The sequence below is a fragment of the Enhydra lutris genome, unplaced genomic scaffold, assembly GCF_002288905.1.
Source record: "Enhydra lutris kenyoni isolate GAN:26980312 unplaced genomic scaffold, ASM228890v2 scaffoldscaffold2, whole genome shotgun sequence".
Taxonomy (NCBI): Eukaryota; Metazoa; Chordata; class Mammalia; order Carnivora; family Mustelidae; genus Enhydra; species Enhydra lutris.
The window spans coordinates 3,748,831-3,766,767 of record NW_019154086.1 but is presented as its reverse complement, the minus strand read 5'-3'; the positions used below and the strand labels follow the sequence as shown (position 1 = coordinate 3,766,767).

At 41.8% G+C, this 17,937-nt stretch overlaps 1 protein-coding gene across 2 annotated transcripts in view; it reads left to right on the top strand.

Moving 5' to 3' along the window:
• The window catches only part of LOC111150501 (LIM domain containing preferred translocation partner in lipoma), a 647,570-nt gene that overhangs the window by 308,217 nt on the left and 321,416 nt on the right, over positions 1-17,937 (top strand). For both annotated transcript variants that reach the window (XM_022507994.1, XM_022507986.1), the window contains one exon: positions 9,929-10,054. In XM_022507994.1, coding sequence (XP_022363702.1) covers positions 9,929-10,054 — 126 coding nt within the window. The remainder of the gene's footprint in view (positions 1-9,928; positions 10,055-17,937) is intronic.

The window sequence follows — 17,937 nt, the reverse complement described above, 5'->3', positions numbered from 1 at the left end:
AGTTTTAGGAAGCAAAAGTCCGTGCTTATGATGTCATAGGTAGACTTAGCTTCCCACTGTCGTCCTTTGAGTAAGTGCGTCTTGTACTGGCTGGCTCAGTCTCATTGACTGGGGAACGGAGACCCCACAGAGTATCTCCATGTCAAGGAGTTTATCTCAAGAATCCATGTGATGGGGGGCGCCTGGGTGGCTCAGTGGGTTAAGCCGCTGCCTTCGGCTCAGGTCATGATCTCAGGGTCCTGGGATCGAGCCCCGCATCGGGCTCCCTGCTCAGCAGGGAGCCTGCTTCCTCCTCTCTCTCTGACTGCCTCTCTGCCTGCTTGTGATCTCTCTCTGTCAAATAAATAAATAAAATCTTTAAAAAAAAAAAGAATCCATGTGATGGGATCTGGCAGCAGAAGGCTCTGTGCTAGGGCCATCTCTCTTTGCTTTTCGTTCCTCTTCCCTCCCTTCCACTCCTCCCTCTTCCATCCTCAGCTTCTCCATTATTGGCATGTCTGTTACTCCCCACCTGCCCCCCGTAATTGGCTTCTTAACTCCTTGTGTGTTTTTTACTATTAGTGATTAGTCATGATCGTGATCTTCTTGGCTTACCATGACCACAGTTCATCCTCATGTTAGTTTTGTGACATGCGTCTTCATTCAAATTTATAAGGGAAGGAGTTTTATTAGCCTTTCTCATCTTTGTGTCATTGGCCCAAGGTTGGGTTCACCAGCCTGTTTATGGACCTTTGGCCAGGTGACCAGCCTTGTTTCTGTGGGTCACAGTGTTTTGAAGTGGAGTTACATGGTCCAGAATATGGATCTTTTGGCAACTAGGGATAGTGGCAGGACTGTTTCCTTTTTTTTTTTTTTTTTTAAAGATTTTATTTATTTATTTGACAGACAGAGATCACAAGTAAGCAGAGAGACAGGCAGAGGGAGAGGAGGAAGCGGGCTCCCTGCTTAGCAGGGAGCCCGATAAGGGGCTCACTCTCAGGACCCTGGGATCATGACCTGAGATAAAGGCAGAGGCTTTAATCGACTGAGCCACCCAGGTGCCCCCAGGACTGTTTCCTTTAAAGAAATGTGGGTTGGCCAAACATTTTCAACTTTGGGTGTGTTCATACTGCAAAATATGAGATGATATTGAATGTGAAGGAAAAAAAAAATTGAGGTATGGATCGGGTCTAGTGTTTAGGTTTTACCTTGATGTTTTGCTTCAGCTATACGAGAACCATGGGAAAATCTCATTGTCTCCTATTGTTACCCTACTTTCTGTTTCTTCAATGCTGTGTTCCCCGTTGCCAAGCTGTTACTCTTTTGAATCATAAAAATGTTGTCTCTATTTTGAACACAACAGAGTTTTCTCCAAAAATGGCTTTTTGTGGCACTTTTCACCACTGTCCTTATCCCGTGGGTAGATGAATCTTTTTAGATGCTAAAAAGACTGGCGTTTTAGTCTGATTTTGCCCATTAAGAAAGTGGAATAGTATTTTTGCCAGCCATTGGATAATAGGCTTCTTAGGGAAGGGGATTGCTTTTGTTTTTAAATCTCATCTTTTCCAAATGGTTTTACAAAGGGTCTCAAAGAACATAGTGTATTTGATACTACTAGGCAGATATGAAAGTAACATTATCCAGTAGACTGTAAACCCCTTGAGGTTAGCGATCAAGCCTCCATGCTTCTTAGTACAAACATTTCTTAGAGCAGCATGGGAGATATGTTTGCGCAAATCAGCAATGAGAGTTACACTATGACTATTGCTATCCCACAGAATTAGACAAAGAGCCAGTTATCAAGTCAGTAGGTTATCAGTAATATCTTCTTGGAGGAGAGTACATTTGATAAGGTGAGTGGGTTTCAGAAAGGTACGCCCTTCAGCTAACTGAGTAGGAAAGAGAGTACGCAGACATGAATTAAAGCACTTTTTTCCTCTCTTCAATAAAGTGACATTTCTCTTAGATAAAATAGGTCATATTTTCTGTAATTTTCACTACTATATGCTGCCTGTTGACTCAACATTATCAGAATCAGTGTGATAAGGGGACTTATATTATTATATATCATGGGGGAATAATGGTAAGAAGCGGTGTTACTGTTTCCACTTTATTTTTATCCAGATCTTTGTTATCCATTATCTGGATTGTCTCTTGGTATTTTCAAGGTGTTCATTGTGTTAGGAATCTCCTCAGAGCAGTGGTTCTCAAAGTGTGGTCCTCAGTCCCTTGAGAACTTGTTAGAAATGTAAATTCTTGGGCTTCAGGGGACATAGAGAGAATCCAAAACCCTGGGAGTTGGATCCAGGAATCTGTGTTTCAACAAGCTCTCCAGGTGGTTCTACAACAGATGACAGTTTGAGAGCCCATGCTCTAAATTTGGTTCTTCATAGTTCATTTCTAACACCATCCTGGGTTAAGAAGCACGGGAGCCTCATCTAATAGAAGCTTCAGTCTCTGAGTTTACTTTGAATCCAGATGCTTTTAAAACTTACATACTCACTGTGACTGTGTCAGCCAAAGCATTTATTTTGAAGCTGTGTTCAAGGTAATAGTTGAGTAGCTACTGTTTATTGAATACTTAAGATGTGAGCAGTACTTGGCACATATAAATTCATTTAATCCTTATAACAGCAGCATGAGGAACTGAGGCCCAGAGAGTTTAGGTAGACTGCTTAATGTCACCAAACTGACAGGTGGCAGCTCTAAGTGTCTAACCCCTGCAAGGCTGACACCAGAGGCTTTGCCACTACTCTTTGTGTGGTAGGGGAATTTCATAAAAATGATCACAAAGAAATTCATTGATTATATTATCAGCTTCGTTAGAGAGAGAGAGAGAGATGATCAATGATAGATACATAGTTTTGTTGTTTATAGACTGTACAGCTTTTTGGTATCCCTTTTGTTATCACCGGCCACGTTCGTTTTTTTCATTAATGTTAGAAATAAGGGAGTAATGAACTTCACCGACCCTAAAAGAAAATAAAAATGAACTGAAATCCATGCTGTATTATTAATACTTAATTCCACTGAAAAGAAAATCAAAATTGCGTGTGAAAGAATGTACTGTTTTGTGTTCCTAGCCTTTTAGGGTTTCCTGAGATGAGATAGTTTTATATTTCTAAGCTATCTGGGAATTTTCTTTTTCCCCTAATGAATCACAAAAGGAAGCCAAAGCTTGGGTCCTGTTGGGATTCCCTTGGTGTTACACATGGGGTCTGCTCAAGTTCCATGTGCGTTGGGAAGCATGGTTTTTAAATATCATTGATTTAGTACATCGAACATCAAGTTTTATTCTCTGATGATTTGGTTTCTTTCACAGGTGTGCTTTTGAGCGGTCACATAAAAATCTTGGCCCTTGAGATCCCCCTTCTGCGATGTGTCATTGTGATTGCTTGGCCACCTCAAAGATTCTGGGCATTGCTAAGGATGAGGTCAGGCCCATGCATGGTTTGAGTGTGATACTGGGTATGGGCTGTAATTCTAGGAAATAAACTTCCTAGGACAGACAATGGTTCTTAATTAGTTAGACCATTCCCCTGAATCCTTTGTTTCTCTTAACAGCCTGAATAGGAACTCTCTTTTTAACACTCTTGATTTGATCAGGTGGTTCCTGATGTTTTTTCATAGGAGAGGACTTCCTGGTTTGTCCTCCTCCCCTACTTCAAAACGGAAATGAATACTTAACAAATGACTTGTTATTATGCTATGCAGAATGAACTGGTTTCCACTCATTAATAGTGAACACGGTACCCATTTTGCACCCACCGATGCAGTAATCAGTCCAAGCAAGGACTATCTCTGGGTGCTAAAACCTTTGGGAGGAAGGTTCCTTTTTTTTTTTTTTTTTAACTTTTTTGTTTTGTTTTAAGATTTTATTTATTTATTTATTTATTTTGAGAGAGAGAGAGAGAGAGAGAGAGAGCGAGCATGAGTGGGGAGAAGATCAGCGGGAGAAGCAGACTCTCTGCAGAGCTGGGAGCCCTATGTGGGACTCGATCCTGGACTCTGGGACCATGACCTGAGCGAAAGGCAGTGGCTTAACTAACAGAGCCACCCAGGTGCCCCAGGGGTAAGGTTCTTGATGAGCAGAATAATAGCAGGGTTTTAAAGTGTCGCCTCACAGATAATTTATTGGTTGAAAAGGGAAGAGAGCAACTTCTACAATTAAGAACTCTGGTAGACACCACCTGAATCAAGGCATCGAATTTGATATCACTAAACCAAGCCCAGCTGTCATCCTGAGCTTCCTGTTGTGAGGTGGTGGGAAGGACCCAGCTTTGTGCACATAATATTCTTGTCCAGCTTGTTTTAATCCACCTCTAATCAGTAGACAAAGCAAGATTGTTGAACTTTTTATAAGACACCTGGCCTGAATTCTTAGTTTCATGAAAGATGAAAATAGGCTGGGAGGGAGGGTGGAGGGGAGAGGGTAGAAGAACTGTCATCTCAGCTTGTGATCTTCGATTGGATTCTGGATGGAAAGTAGTAACAATAAATAAAAGGGCATTACTGAGATTGCTGGTGAATGTGAGCATGTGTGCACATTGGAAAATTCTACACCCGGGGGTACCGGTGTGCCTCAGTCAGTTGAGCATCCAACTCTTGATCTCAGCTCAGGTTTTGATCTCAGGGTCGTGAGTTCAAGCCCCATGTTGGGCTCAGCATGGAGCCTACGTTAAAAAAAAAAAAAAATCCACACCTGTGTTACACTTCCCAGGTGTGATCATGGTACAAGGAGTTCCTAGGAGATGTAAGCCAAAGTATATGGGGAGGTGGTTTGCCAACTTCTTTCAAGTGGTTTAGCTACAATAACAAATGGAACAAATAAATTTATTTGTTATGAGAGAGAGAGAGACAGAGAGAGAGAAAGAGAGAGAATGCAAGAGCAAATAAGTATGGCAAAGCGTTGGTTATTAATGACCTGTGGGAAAGGTATGCATGTGGGTGGAATTCAACTTTCCTGTGAGTTTTTTTTTTTTTTTTAAAGTAAAGAACTTTGGATATAAAGAATGAGTAAATATAAGTGAATACTCTTTCCTAACTCAATGCGGTCACTCCTTGTCTATCACCTGTAGTTCATGGATAAGCAGTGTGTGGGCAAAAACGTTACCCATTTCAAGTCGGACTCTTGGAAATAGGCTTCCATGCTATACACTTTGGTTCCTGGCCCGGCTTTCAAGTCTGTTCTTACATGTTTGCACTGGGAAAGTCATCACCCTATAATTCTGCTAGTGGCATGAAGAATTAGGATTTTCCAAGTTATAATAAACCCCAGTTGTGGTTTGGTGAGTTTTGTCACAGACATTTTTATTGAATGAATGAAAATAAATACCTTATAGAAAATAATATCCTATGGATGGCTAACTCATGGGGGTTTTAGAGCCTTTAGCGAGTGAACAGACACAGTCACTGGACCCCATGGATATCCAGCCTCGGGTTCTCTCCTCCCACCTGCATACCCCAGCCACTGCTCCAGCACCCACCTCTGCATGGGTATGACCTAGCAGCTCCAATACCTATCTCTCACTTTTTGCCCTGACGGTTTTCTGCCACCGTTCTACTTCTTGGCATGCAAACAGGAATGTTTATAACCCATAGGCAGCCCTAAACCCATGGGGAACTGGAGCCTGAGGATCATGGAGCCCTAGTTGCCCACCTCACCGGCCAGCTCACTCCAGCACCTTGGAACTGGTCTTCCCTCCTCCCCCGCTTCAGTCCTCCAGCCTTCCAGTCCTGTTTCCTGAGTGTCATTCCCCAAGCCAGTGACCTACACACTAGCTTTTGTCTCAGGCCTTGTTTTTTGGCAGAACCTGGACTAAGACACTGGAATCTCTCCAGTTACGGTTGACGTGCATGGGGATTGTTAATATCACAGGGACCCCTTCACAGGAGGTTATGCAGAATCTAGAAAAAGGGTTGTTTTTTTTTTCTTTTTTTTTAGATTTTAATTTTTTATTAGCATATCACAGCACTCACCATAGCACATACCCTCCCCAATGTCCATAACCCAACCGCCCTCTCCCTACCCCCTTCCCCCGCAACTCTCAGTTTGTTTTGTGAGATTAGGAGTTTGTCTCCTAATCACGATTAGGAGATTATGGTTTGTCTCCCTCCCGATCCCATCTTGTTTCATTTTTTTTCCTTCTGTACCCCCAAGTCCCCCACTTTGCCTCTCAACTTCCTCATATCAGGGAGATCATATGATAATTGTCTTTCTCTGATTGACTTATTTCACTCAGCATAATACCCTCTAGTTCCATCCACGTCGTCACAAATGGCAAGATTTCATTTCTTTTGATGGCTGCATAGTATTCCATTGTGTATATGCACACCACATCTTCTTTATCATTAGAAAAAGGGTTTTAAGCCAAGTGCCAGGGGAATCTTCCTTAGTGTTACCGGGCCTTGAGCAGGTAATTGTAAGGCTGCAGTGATAGGAAGTTAGGAAGACATGTTGCTAAGCATGTACCATTCTATGAGTTGGTTGTAAGATGGTTGCCTCTGAGATGTAATATAGATTGTTGAGAGTAGAAGGACTGTTCCTGCCTCTACAGGTTTCATAGAGGAGATGACCAAGAGGAACAGTGGTGGAGGAAATGGCAGGACTTCCATTATTTGAACTGAGGCATAAAACAGAGACACAGCTCTGAGAAAGAGACCTGTTCTAATTTATGATGGGGATTGAAATGTGACAGCAGAGCTCTTACGGGAAGGTCAGGCTGGGCAGCAAGTTGCTGGGGGTCATTGTGCACAATCACATAGCACTAGGCTGGGGCTTGTTGAATTATGTCAACCTCCTAGGAGGACCTAAAAATGGGGAGTAGTCCCAACTTGGAGGGAAGAGAAGATAAGGAGGCTAGATACCAACTGAAGCCTTGCATGTACAGGCTCGCTAAGCACTATAATTACTTGTTCCGTTGTATAGTTCAGGCTGATTCTGCGACTTTTGAGTCTCTGTTGTTAGGTACCCCAGTACTTAGAGCATGGGCAATTGATGTACTTTCTACTGCCGTTAAAGTACAGATGTTGAAGACCTGATTCTGTCTCTTCACTGATACCCCACGGGGACACTTAATGAATGATGCTCCCTTTAAGAAGAATAATTAACAATAGCTATATTATTCATATTAATTTATAGTTACTGGTTACTATAATTAGTGCTATTTAAGAAAATGATCGTAATTATAGCACTTTACAATTTACAAAGTATTTTCCCATCCATTTTCTTATCAGAATCTTGTAACATCTCTCTGCCTTAGGTAGGGCAGGTGAGGGGGAGGAAACTATGGCCCAGAGAAGCATTTAACCAGTCCTCCACCCCTACCAATATATTATGCTGCCTGTGAAGCTATGGAAATACATAATAGAAGAACCAGATTCACGTAGTTCTCTGTCGCCTTCCCAAACGCTAATGTCCCATCTTTTCATGTTGTGCCAGGACCCATTCCCCAGGATGTTTACACGAATGTTAAATTTTAAAGGGGCTTCATTCTTTATGATAGTGCCATATTTCATAGTTATTACTGCTCAGTGGGATAAGTGAGATCACCTCTGATTGAGGGACTAACACTCTGAAAACTTATCTTCCTAGGACAGAGACCCATGGGCCTTGTAGGGCTTGGTCAAACTGGAAATTCAGACCTTGAGAAAACATAATCCACCTGCTATTATTACTGTTTTCCATTTTTGGCTATGGCAAGCGAGCAATGGAAAATCCCTTTTCTCAAGGGCGACCTACAAATTTGGGCCATACAGCAGGGATATAAAGACACACACAGATGTGCACACACATGTATCCTGGGATTTTGATTCACTTTCTAGAACCTATTGTATATTCCATATACAAGAGTAGCCCCTGCCCCAGTCGTGCCTCTAGCCATGTTCACCCAAAAGATGGTGGATATGAGAAAGGTTGCTGATGACCTGTGGCAGAGTCTCTCACTACCCATTCATTTATTAACTCAAATAATTTATTGAACACTTCCATGATTAGGACCCAAGCAAGATTCTGGGGAAACAGCGAGGAGCAAAATGGACAAAATCCTGTCTTCATGAAGTGTGTGTTCTCTTCAGCAGACTAACAATAGACAGCCAAATACATATAAAAGATACTGTTAGATGATAGATATTATAATAGATAGATATTATGAGATGATAGATATTATGAGAAAAATACACAAGTCGGGGTGAGGGGTCAGAGTGCTGTACTAGGGTCATAGAAGTACACTCAGAACCAGAAAATGATGAGGACGCTATGTTAGATAATGGGATAAATGTTACCCCTATTTACCGAGGGCTCACCAGTAAGGATGCCACTGCCTCTGGGATGGTCAACAGTCTGCATTTGGCTCCGTGGGGCTGGGCCATGACTTCATAGATGTTGATGTTATCAGTATGCCTGGGACAGATCAGGTCCAGAGGGATGAACTCATGTAAGCTAAATTCACAAGAGACTGACAGACACACCAGATCCTATTAGGTCTGTTTTCTGCAGAGACTTAAAGTTAAGTTCCAGGAGTCAGGAAAGGTGGGTTGGTGAGCAAGCTACTAGAGGAAAAAGAGTGAGTGATATTAATAAGCAATACTATTATGCTATTGTTACCCAATGCAGTGTACTCACTAACATTTACTTAGCGGATTATAATATTTAATGGTAGCTTGTCAGGGTACCCTATTTTTTGTTGTTGCTGGGGATATTCTGGTTTCTTGGTCAATGCTTTTTCTAAACTCTTTCACACCCTATCCCGATATTTAATGGCCTTAGACAGTTCAACAGGGTTGATTAGATTATAGCAATTTCCCATCATTTCATTTTGATTGGGTCTTGCTATAGATACACTTTGGTTTCTTTCTTTCTTTCTTTCTTTCTTTTTTTAATATATAGATTTTATTTTATTTGTCATGGAGAGAGAGAGAGAGTGAGCATGCGCCCAACCAGGGGGAATGACAGGCAGACTGAGAAGCAGGCTCCCTGCTGAGCAAGGAGCCTGATCTGGGACATGATCCCAGGACCCTGGGATCATGACCTGAGCTGAAGGCAGATGTTTGACCAACTGAGCCTCCCAGGCACTCAGCACTTTGGTTTCTTCATGGATTCCTAAGAGACACTCTCAATGCAGTCCACAATCGGTATGCTTTGTCACCTTAAAATATTATTTTAACTCACCCTGCTTCCAGATCTAAGGACCGTCTCAGTTTTTGTTTCCTTGCCTTAAGCTCTAGGCAGACTGTTTGCTTGTTTTTTCCAGGCCTGTTCAGGATTCCTGGGAATGCCCTTGTGACAGCGTCTTGCCTTCCACTCACCTCCTGTGCTTCTGAGTGTAGGTGGAGACTGGTACTTGTGATAACATGGGGTATTGACGGGTGAGGTCCATAGATCTCCAGCTGCATCATCGGTGACCACTGCCACATGCTTCGTCCGCAGCCCCTTGGCCAGAAATCTGAGCAGACCCTTTCTAGGGCCCTTTGAAAGTGCATTGCTTAGAGTGCACTGCGTCTCTCTCACAGACACATCTAGTATCCACACTTAGATGATTCCTCTTCCTAGACCATCAGTCTCTCGCCTGTGCCCTGTCCTGCTCCAACTCAAATGCTGTCATTCTGTGTGATGGTTTCTGAATACGAAGAACTTGTAATATCCCCCCCAGTTGAATCTGCTCCTTCAGCATGGGGGTAGAGACGTTTATTTCCTTTTACTTGTAAACTCACACACACACACACACAAAAGCCTCTAATGGGTGTGATTTTAGGCAAATCACTTCATATCTTCCAGTTTTCTTTTTTGTCAAAACAGGATAATTCTACTTCAGATTTTGTAAAAGCTAGAATAAACGAAGTGCAAAAAAGCTTGGACAAAGCCACACTGTAATTCAAGAGATTTGCATGCAGACTGATATCCCTAGACGCTGGAGATGCTTTTTGGGTAAAGTGTCTCTCTTGCTTCCAGCAGGGAAATCCTGGAGGCAAGACCCTTGAGGAGAGGCGTTCGAGCCTGGATGCCGAGATAGACTCGCTGACTAGCATCTTGGCCGACCTTGAGTGCAGCTCCCCCTACAAGCCTCGGCCCCCACAGGTAAGAGCCTTCTGTAAACAAGCCTGCACTGCAGGCCACCCAGAGTCCACAACGACCTGAGAGAACAGGCTGCGTCTTGTTGTCCTTCCATTCCTGTGTGATCTTCTCAGAATTAGTGTTCTACCTTGTCTTTTTTTTTTTTTTAAAGTATCAATGTATGTTCGTTAACAGAAACTTCTTCAATTGAATTTACAAGTTTTTTTTTTTTAAAGGAACTCAAGAACATTACACAAAAATGTTGTGAAAATTACACCTTCTCTTATTTTGTTGCCCTGTCCTCTTTCTGGCTTTCCCTAGGAGGGGTGTTTTGTTATATGTTGGTATAGTGTTCACAGATACGGTTTAGCATGGCTAGGTTCAAGTTACGGTGAGGGCTCTGTCTTCCGTAAAGAAACCCTTTATGTTGGGTTTTGAGGTGGCTTCTATATTGGGGGGGTTCTTGTAAGTAATGCTCTGAGGGACATGTTCATGTCCATTTTCTCTGGAGTTCTTTCCCTGTCTCAGACTCCTCATGGTGGGATTTCTACATTGAGGAGCATGACCACTTACTTTTCTTTCCAAAGGTTGTGAATGGCTTCTACAGGCATCGACACTTTGGAAATACATATTTCTCCTCCATCTCACCAAAATTAGTCATAGCAATTAGAATCTGTATTTTCAGTGCCAACGGAGCCTTGTCATTAGTTCTTCTGTGCATTTCTTTGCTCCCTTTGGGGCTCGGCTCTTTCTCGGCTCCTCGGTTTACTACCTACATCACAGAAGCTGATCTTCCACCGTTGTGGATCATTGTGTCTCTCTCGGGTCTCGAGACGGCCATGGTAAGATCTCTTCAAGGGCTTCTAAGTCCTCAGAAGACAGCGAGCAGAGTTCTAGGTGCAAACATGAGACTGGCACTGTTGTCACTGTTTACTCGTGTAATGTTTGCTTCGTATGTGACAGTGCGTATGGCACTCTAAAGCCTGCTTGATACGTGACAGTGCGTGTGGCACTCTGAAGCTCGCTCTGGTTCTTGGACAACAGCTCCTGTATTCACAAGGATTCTTTCACGAGCTATAGGCCGATCTGGCCTCTCCTCTGTCAGTCATTTCCACACAGAAGATGGCAGTCCTTTCCTCATTAGACATATTCCCATTACCTTTTCTAGACACATCATGGGGCTGTCCATCCTGTGGGGCACAAGGCAAAACACCGGAGCCTCGTGGTTCCTCAGCTATCTTGGCTCTAGCAGGTCTGTCGGTGGTGGAAGAGCATTTCATTTCTGTTAACATGCCCTGAGCAGCAGATGTGGAGCAGGCACTCTGGTCTTTGGGGGGAGCTGTTGGGAGAAGGAAAGTGAGTCCGCAAAAGGGAGGAAAAAGAACCAAGCTGCAATCTTCCAAGGGCCCATGATTTTAGAAGTCCTCTTCTGGAAGATATGGTAGAAGCTCATGAACGTGGCAGACTCTGAGAAGGTTTATCAGAGAACCTGCATGTTCAGCGTCAGGGTGCCGTGTTGGGGGCCAGAAGGGAGAACAGCTCGAGCTGGAAAGCAGGAAGGTCCAGGTGCCTTCAGGGCACTGCAAGCGACTGGGGGGCTGCAGAGGGCGCCGCTGAAGGGGGGCTCTAGGACCAGAAGTTTCCCTGTTGAGAGCCCGTGGACACGGTTGAAGGCCGGATTAATATCCTGGCCTGTTGCTTCTAAAGATAATGGGGAATATTTGAAGGTTCTCAAACAGGGGGACATTTAAAATTCATTCTAGAAAAAAAAAAAAGCAAAAACATAGAAATGAGACCAACTCTGGAAAGATCCAGGAGGATGAGCCCAAGTCTGAGAATGATTCTTCAACAAGCCTTACTTCCATCGTCGTCCCTGGCCATTGTTTGATGTTAAATGTTTTTCCTATTCCACCCAACACATACCTCAAGTCCAGTTTCTCGGGATAGTGAGACCACGGACTTTACAGCGGGATTCAACTGTCTTGTGCTTAAATACCTCTATTCCCCACCGCACTGACCTACCTTTCTGTAATAGGGCTTTTCTTTTGTCTTTGTTGTTGTTGTTGTTGTGTTTTATCTCCTAAATTCTTATACCCTGATATATACTGGGGATGTTTTGCTTAGAGGTTTTTGTTTAATATAGGTTTCATTCTTTCAGACTGTGTCTATGCATGCCTCCCATAAATCGCTACATTTTAATGGGTTAGTTAGCAGCTACCTTTTTGTTTGAGCCATCCTACTGTGCACGCAAACTCATAATCCCTGATGTTTGGACAGTACTTTACTGTTTGTAGTGCTTTCACATATGTTCTTGCTTGAGTAAGATACAGATGCCTCAACTCTAAGACACAGAGGGTGTGCTTAGTTCGTGGCTGAGGAAACAAAAGATGTGGCAGGTAAGTGACATGTCTCAGGACATATGATGATAGTATGGGCCCAGCGGGACCTTGACTTTAGTGTGTGTTTGGTTATAAGTTCTAGAACAAGATTGAGGATGCCAGGACTTTTTTGTTTTGTTTTGGTTTGGTTTTGTGTTTGATGTTTGTTTCGTTTTGTTGTGTTTTGTTTTAGTCAATGACAAAACTATGAAATTAATCATATGAGTAACGGTATCCCTTAAGAATGGCTTCTCATAAAAAAATAAAACATTTAGAAGGTTAAAGAAGCTAATAATGGTGACCCTTAAATAGAAGAAGTTGAGGATTAGGAGAAAATCTAGTTTCAATATGCCTATTCCATTCAGAATGTAAAGAGTGATCCTTTCTAACTTTTTTTTTTATTATTCAGACTCAGGAAAGTAAGGGTTAATTGGGAGAGACATCTAATTCTTCTGAATTACCTTCACTCTGGTGGAACTGAATTAGATGTGTTTGTATTTATTGGTTAACATAATTATGGGCTGTGAGAACAATAATCACACACTTAAAATATATTAAAAAAATTATGTGTCAAGAGATGATGCTTGCAGGAGATGGTGTTGTGTTGTAATTAAAAGGTACTTGGAAAGTCCTAGAAATGTAGACTGTTAATGCCCAACTTTGATGTTTCCATTTTTGATACAAAGAAAATTACAGAATCTGTTGTGTCATCCGAATACTTAAAGTAGGCTAGTAGGTCCATGGTTTCTCATTATTTAAGCATGTGTTGTATGCTTACCCAAGCCCACCTCTGAATCACCTTTGTTAAGGTGCGTTGACTAATGGATCTAAGGAAAAATGATGATAGATGTGAAGTATTTGCAGACAGAGAGGTCCAAAGGAGCTCTATAACTTTAAAAAATGCCTGGGCCAGGTGGTGGGTACTAGGGAGGGCACGTATTGCATGGAGCACTGGGTGTGGTGCATAAACAATGAATTTGTTATGCTGAAAAGAAATTAAAAAAAAAAAGTCTGAGCTATTAAAAATATATTTTATGGGACATTTTCCTCCTTTTCCCTAGGGACTTCTTCGTGCTCTCGGATTTCCCAACTTTAGTTCTGTGTGTTTATTTATCCATTTTTTAATTTTGGGAAATTTGACTTAATTCTACATATCCGTTCACTCACCTAACATTGATCCCACTGTGGATTAGGCATTGGAAATATAAAGATCATCATCAACATGTCCTTGCTCTAGAGTAATTCCTAGTCTTGCAGAGGAGACAAGCCCATAAACAATTCAAACGTACACCAAAGAAGCATTTCCCTGTGCTACATGAAGTTATCATGTGACTCACCAGATGTTGAAATTGTTGAAAAATCAAAAACAGGAATATCAGCATTATACTTTATACCTTTCTAAGGAAATGTTAGGGCAGACTTTACAGAACATTGCATTTACTTGACTGCATACATCATGGGAAGGATATAGGTTTAAAGATACCAGAAAAATAGGAATGAGGAATTCAAGGAATGTTGAAAGTGAATGCCTTGTTTGAGGAATGACTTAGGTCCTTTGTGACAGATAGGATATGTGGAATTCAAAGGGGAATGGTAGATGAGGAAATCACCCGTACTTAATACCTAGGTTTCCCTCTTCATGCCCAAGGACTCATAGTAAGAGGAGGAATGGACAGTGTGTGGGGTAGGGCAGGGGTTTGGGGGAGATAGCCATAGCAACTTCTGGCTACAGTGGGGTTGGGAGTAATTTTTTAAATCAATTTTATAACATAAAAATATACATTTGTGATACCACACAGAGTTATGCAATGAAACTACCTCAGTGTTTGAAACTAAAATTTCTAATCATTTTATAATGTATGTAATAGGAAATAGTTTTAGAAGAATAGATGTGAGCAGGTCAGAGGTGGTTATGGGGTGAATCACAGACCCAGTATGATCATAGAGCTTAAGTGAGCTCTTGAGGTCATGTAGCCCAACACTTACTTTACAGAAGGAAAGCTTTTCCCTAGAGAGGGAAAGAATATTGTTCAATGAGGCTTGCTTAGAGGCAAGATGAATGATTCTCTTTTTCCTGAACCATGCTATAATGGTTCTCTGTGGATGATAACAACAACCAAGGGACAGTTTGGTTCTATTCAGCATCTCAATTAATTTATTCCACAGTGTTTCTCTTCTGTGGTACTTTCCCTAAAAATATGTCTTGGAAACATAAGAAGGAGGAGATAAAGAACATACCTCAAAGGTAGAGAGAAAATTTATGACCATATAGCGTCTGTGAGTTAGTATGTATCTAGACCTCACCCACTGAGCGTCATTTCTTGGTGGACGTGCAGCTGTGCAATTCTGACAATTCCTTAGAAGACAAGGGATAGATCATGAACTTTTTCCCCCCCTTCTCTGAGCAGAGGCAGAGGTAGAGTGCTGTTCTTCTCATTCCTAGTACAAAGCTGCCTGTTCTTCACACAAGGAGTTGGGTAGTGCTGGAGCTGGTCCCTAGGTGACCTGGAAGAACTTTTAGGTATTTTATGTTAATAGTTCATAGTACCTGGGGATTTAGTAATTTTTCAATTAAGTCGATTTTGAATTGATCAAATGGGATTTCACTCTCCTCATTTTTGTAAGTATGAAAATCTTGGAGAGATTTTGGGGATAAGGATAGGCCCGGGCATAGTTTTAAGAGCTTAGACTCCGAATTTGCTGGACAGAAGACTACTGTCTTCTCCATTCCATGTGCTCACCTCTCTAGGAAGACCTTCATTTGTGGGAACCAGCACATCAACGGGCTTACCTTCCTTTCCTTTTTTTCTAAGATGGACATAGTGACTACAATGACTTCCCTTTTGCAGAGATGCAGTATTGTTCTAGAGCTACAAGAAATAAGGTTTTGGCTCGAAGCAACCGACTGTTGACGCAATTTTTCCCATTTTGCTTTGAGATTGTTAGCTTGTGTCTGGAGCTTGCTTTAAAGCTTTGGGTCATTTAAGATTTGGAGCTCATCAGTTCTGCATGCTGTTTACCCTATAAATGACATATTTATCCTCCTAATTTAAGGCATTTAAAAATGACTGTAACTTCTTAGTCTATTTGGAAACGGAGAACATGCACACTGTTTGGTCACGTGGACACATCTTTAATTGCAATCCCTGGGCTCCCACACTAAGTTCTTTTCATAGAGCAATAATCTGTGAAGCCAACTGAGAAAGTATTTCAGGTGTGTGCTTGTTGTATGGAAGGCTTTTTATTAGGAATTCATGTGGCCCCGAGGGCTTGGGAAGGTGTAATCAGGGTGGAGTCTGGTGGAGCCGTGGATCTTCTATTCTCTTGCACACCCTGTTCTAGCTTGCAAAAGCCATGAGCAGCTGCAGGGGAGATTAATTAGTAATTAAACTTTTCATATTTCATATTATTCGGTGAAACTCCAACATGTAGGCCACTGGGGGACAGATGCTGAGCCGCGGTGCCACTCTAGTGGGAGATGGGCTATCGCTGCACGCTGGGACCTTGTTGGGTCCTTGCTGGGCTCCTTGAGAACTGAGATAGGAGCTGGGTCTTAGGCTGTTTGAGAAAGGGAATAGGTGTGGGCAGTGTTGTCTTCCTTTTCCTATATTGTCCCGGGAAAAACTTAGGAGGATGCTGTGATTTGCTAGGGAAAAGTAACACCCAAGTTGTCTCTAGATCTGTAGTGTCTGTTTACTAATAGCTTTCTCTGAGAGCTATACAGAAAGTTGAAACACTATAGAAACTATTTATATATATGTGTGTGTGTGTGTGTGTGTGTGTGTGTGTGTGTATATATATACATGAAATGAGCCAAAGTACAATAAAATAAAATGTCTGAAAACACCGCTTGAGAAGAAAAACAGATCTTATTCCTTGTACTGTCTGCGTTGAGAAGCTCTGGTTTATTTTGAATTAGTCTGTACCTGCTAGGAAACTTCAGCAGTTAAATAACAATGCGATGGGGGTGGATGAGTGGTTAGCTAACTCAGACCTGCATGCCAAGAGTTTGATGACGGGCAATTAATTTTTAGATTGTATATAATTGCATTTCAATAACATTTATACCTCCTCCCCCCCCTTTTTTTTAGAAGGTGATGCTTCTGTTTGTGTCATATGTGACAATTTATTAATAAAGTTAGCTTTTAATCTTTGTTTTGAGTGCCATGAAAATGTAACATTTTTCAGAGTGGAAATTTGGGCCAAAAATATACCTTGGATTGCACCTCTACAAAACTTCAGCACAAAAATGCCCATTTCACCTGCCCCAGTGTAAGAATGTGTTCCTGGTGTTTGGTGTAGGGTAGGTCCTAGCAGTGATAGGAGAGGGAACGGAGCAGGTCAATGCTGTTGAACACCATGGAGAAGCCAGGCTTGCTAGAGCCTGGGGTGGGTAGGGGTCATCTCTGGTGCTTTGGCTATGGTCCCTGGGGTAGTCTGTAATTGATTTCTTTGCCAGACCTGGATGAGTCCTTGGCTCAGAGTTGATTGTCTTAATTACACCGAATCTCTCAATCCAAGCCTTGGTTTAAAAAGAAACACACAGAGCTGGCTGTTGATTTTCTCCCATTTTCCAACAACATCTTGGTGAAAATGATTAACTCTCCACGCAGAAGCACACATTGCATTTGCAAAATTAAAGAGCTTTCTTGTCAGGACTGGTTTCCCCATTTCTTTCCTCCTCTCGCACTGTTTAAGTATCTATTTTGCAAGTAGCCTTGGTCTGAAACCCCATGGTCTCCCTGTCCACCTTTTTTTTTTTTTTTTCTTTTTCAATTTAAAAAGAAAACAACAAAATACAAATCCAGCTGTATTTTTTACTTAAGATGATTAGACTTTACCGTGGCAAGTACATAAGAATATTGAGTTTTAAGAGAAAAAGGCATACCTCGGGTAAGATATGGTCATCATTTTGTCCATTTTGATACCCATTTCCTTTATATGCTTCATAGCCAAACTAAAGTATAATGATAATAATGATGGTCTCTCTAGACAGAAGATTGGAGGTAGTTAATTACCAATCCCATGGATCACCACTTACCAGGGTGAGTAACTGGTCTGTCCTCCACGCAAAATACCACAATGGACAGTAACTGCTAAGGTTTTTTTCACAATGTGGAAAAACTACCAGGGAAGTCATGCGTTGCCTTTCAGGGAATCTATTAATTACGAACCATAGTTTGTTGTGTTTCTTAGTTTGAGCATGCATATTTCCTTATACGGTTCTAACCTAGAGTTTTATTGAAATGAAAAATACCAATTGGGCACATACTTCTATTGAATCAGCAGGTAGACTTCATTAGTAAGTACAGAGAGGGCCACTTGTAAATTTTGGAATTCACTTCCCTGCTTTGGTCCCTGGGCCCTCACCTTAATGTGTTCCTCAGTTATGCTGTCATATCAGAGTTAAAGGTCATAGAAGGGAATTGGATTATGTTTTGCTGTCCTGAGCCACACATTACTTAAAGGTAAAGTAAGACATCTTACAACGGCACTCACAGAGACAAGATCAAAGTGTGTAATGCCTTA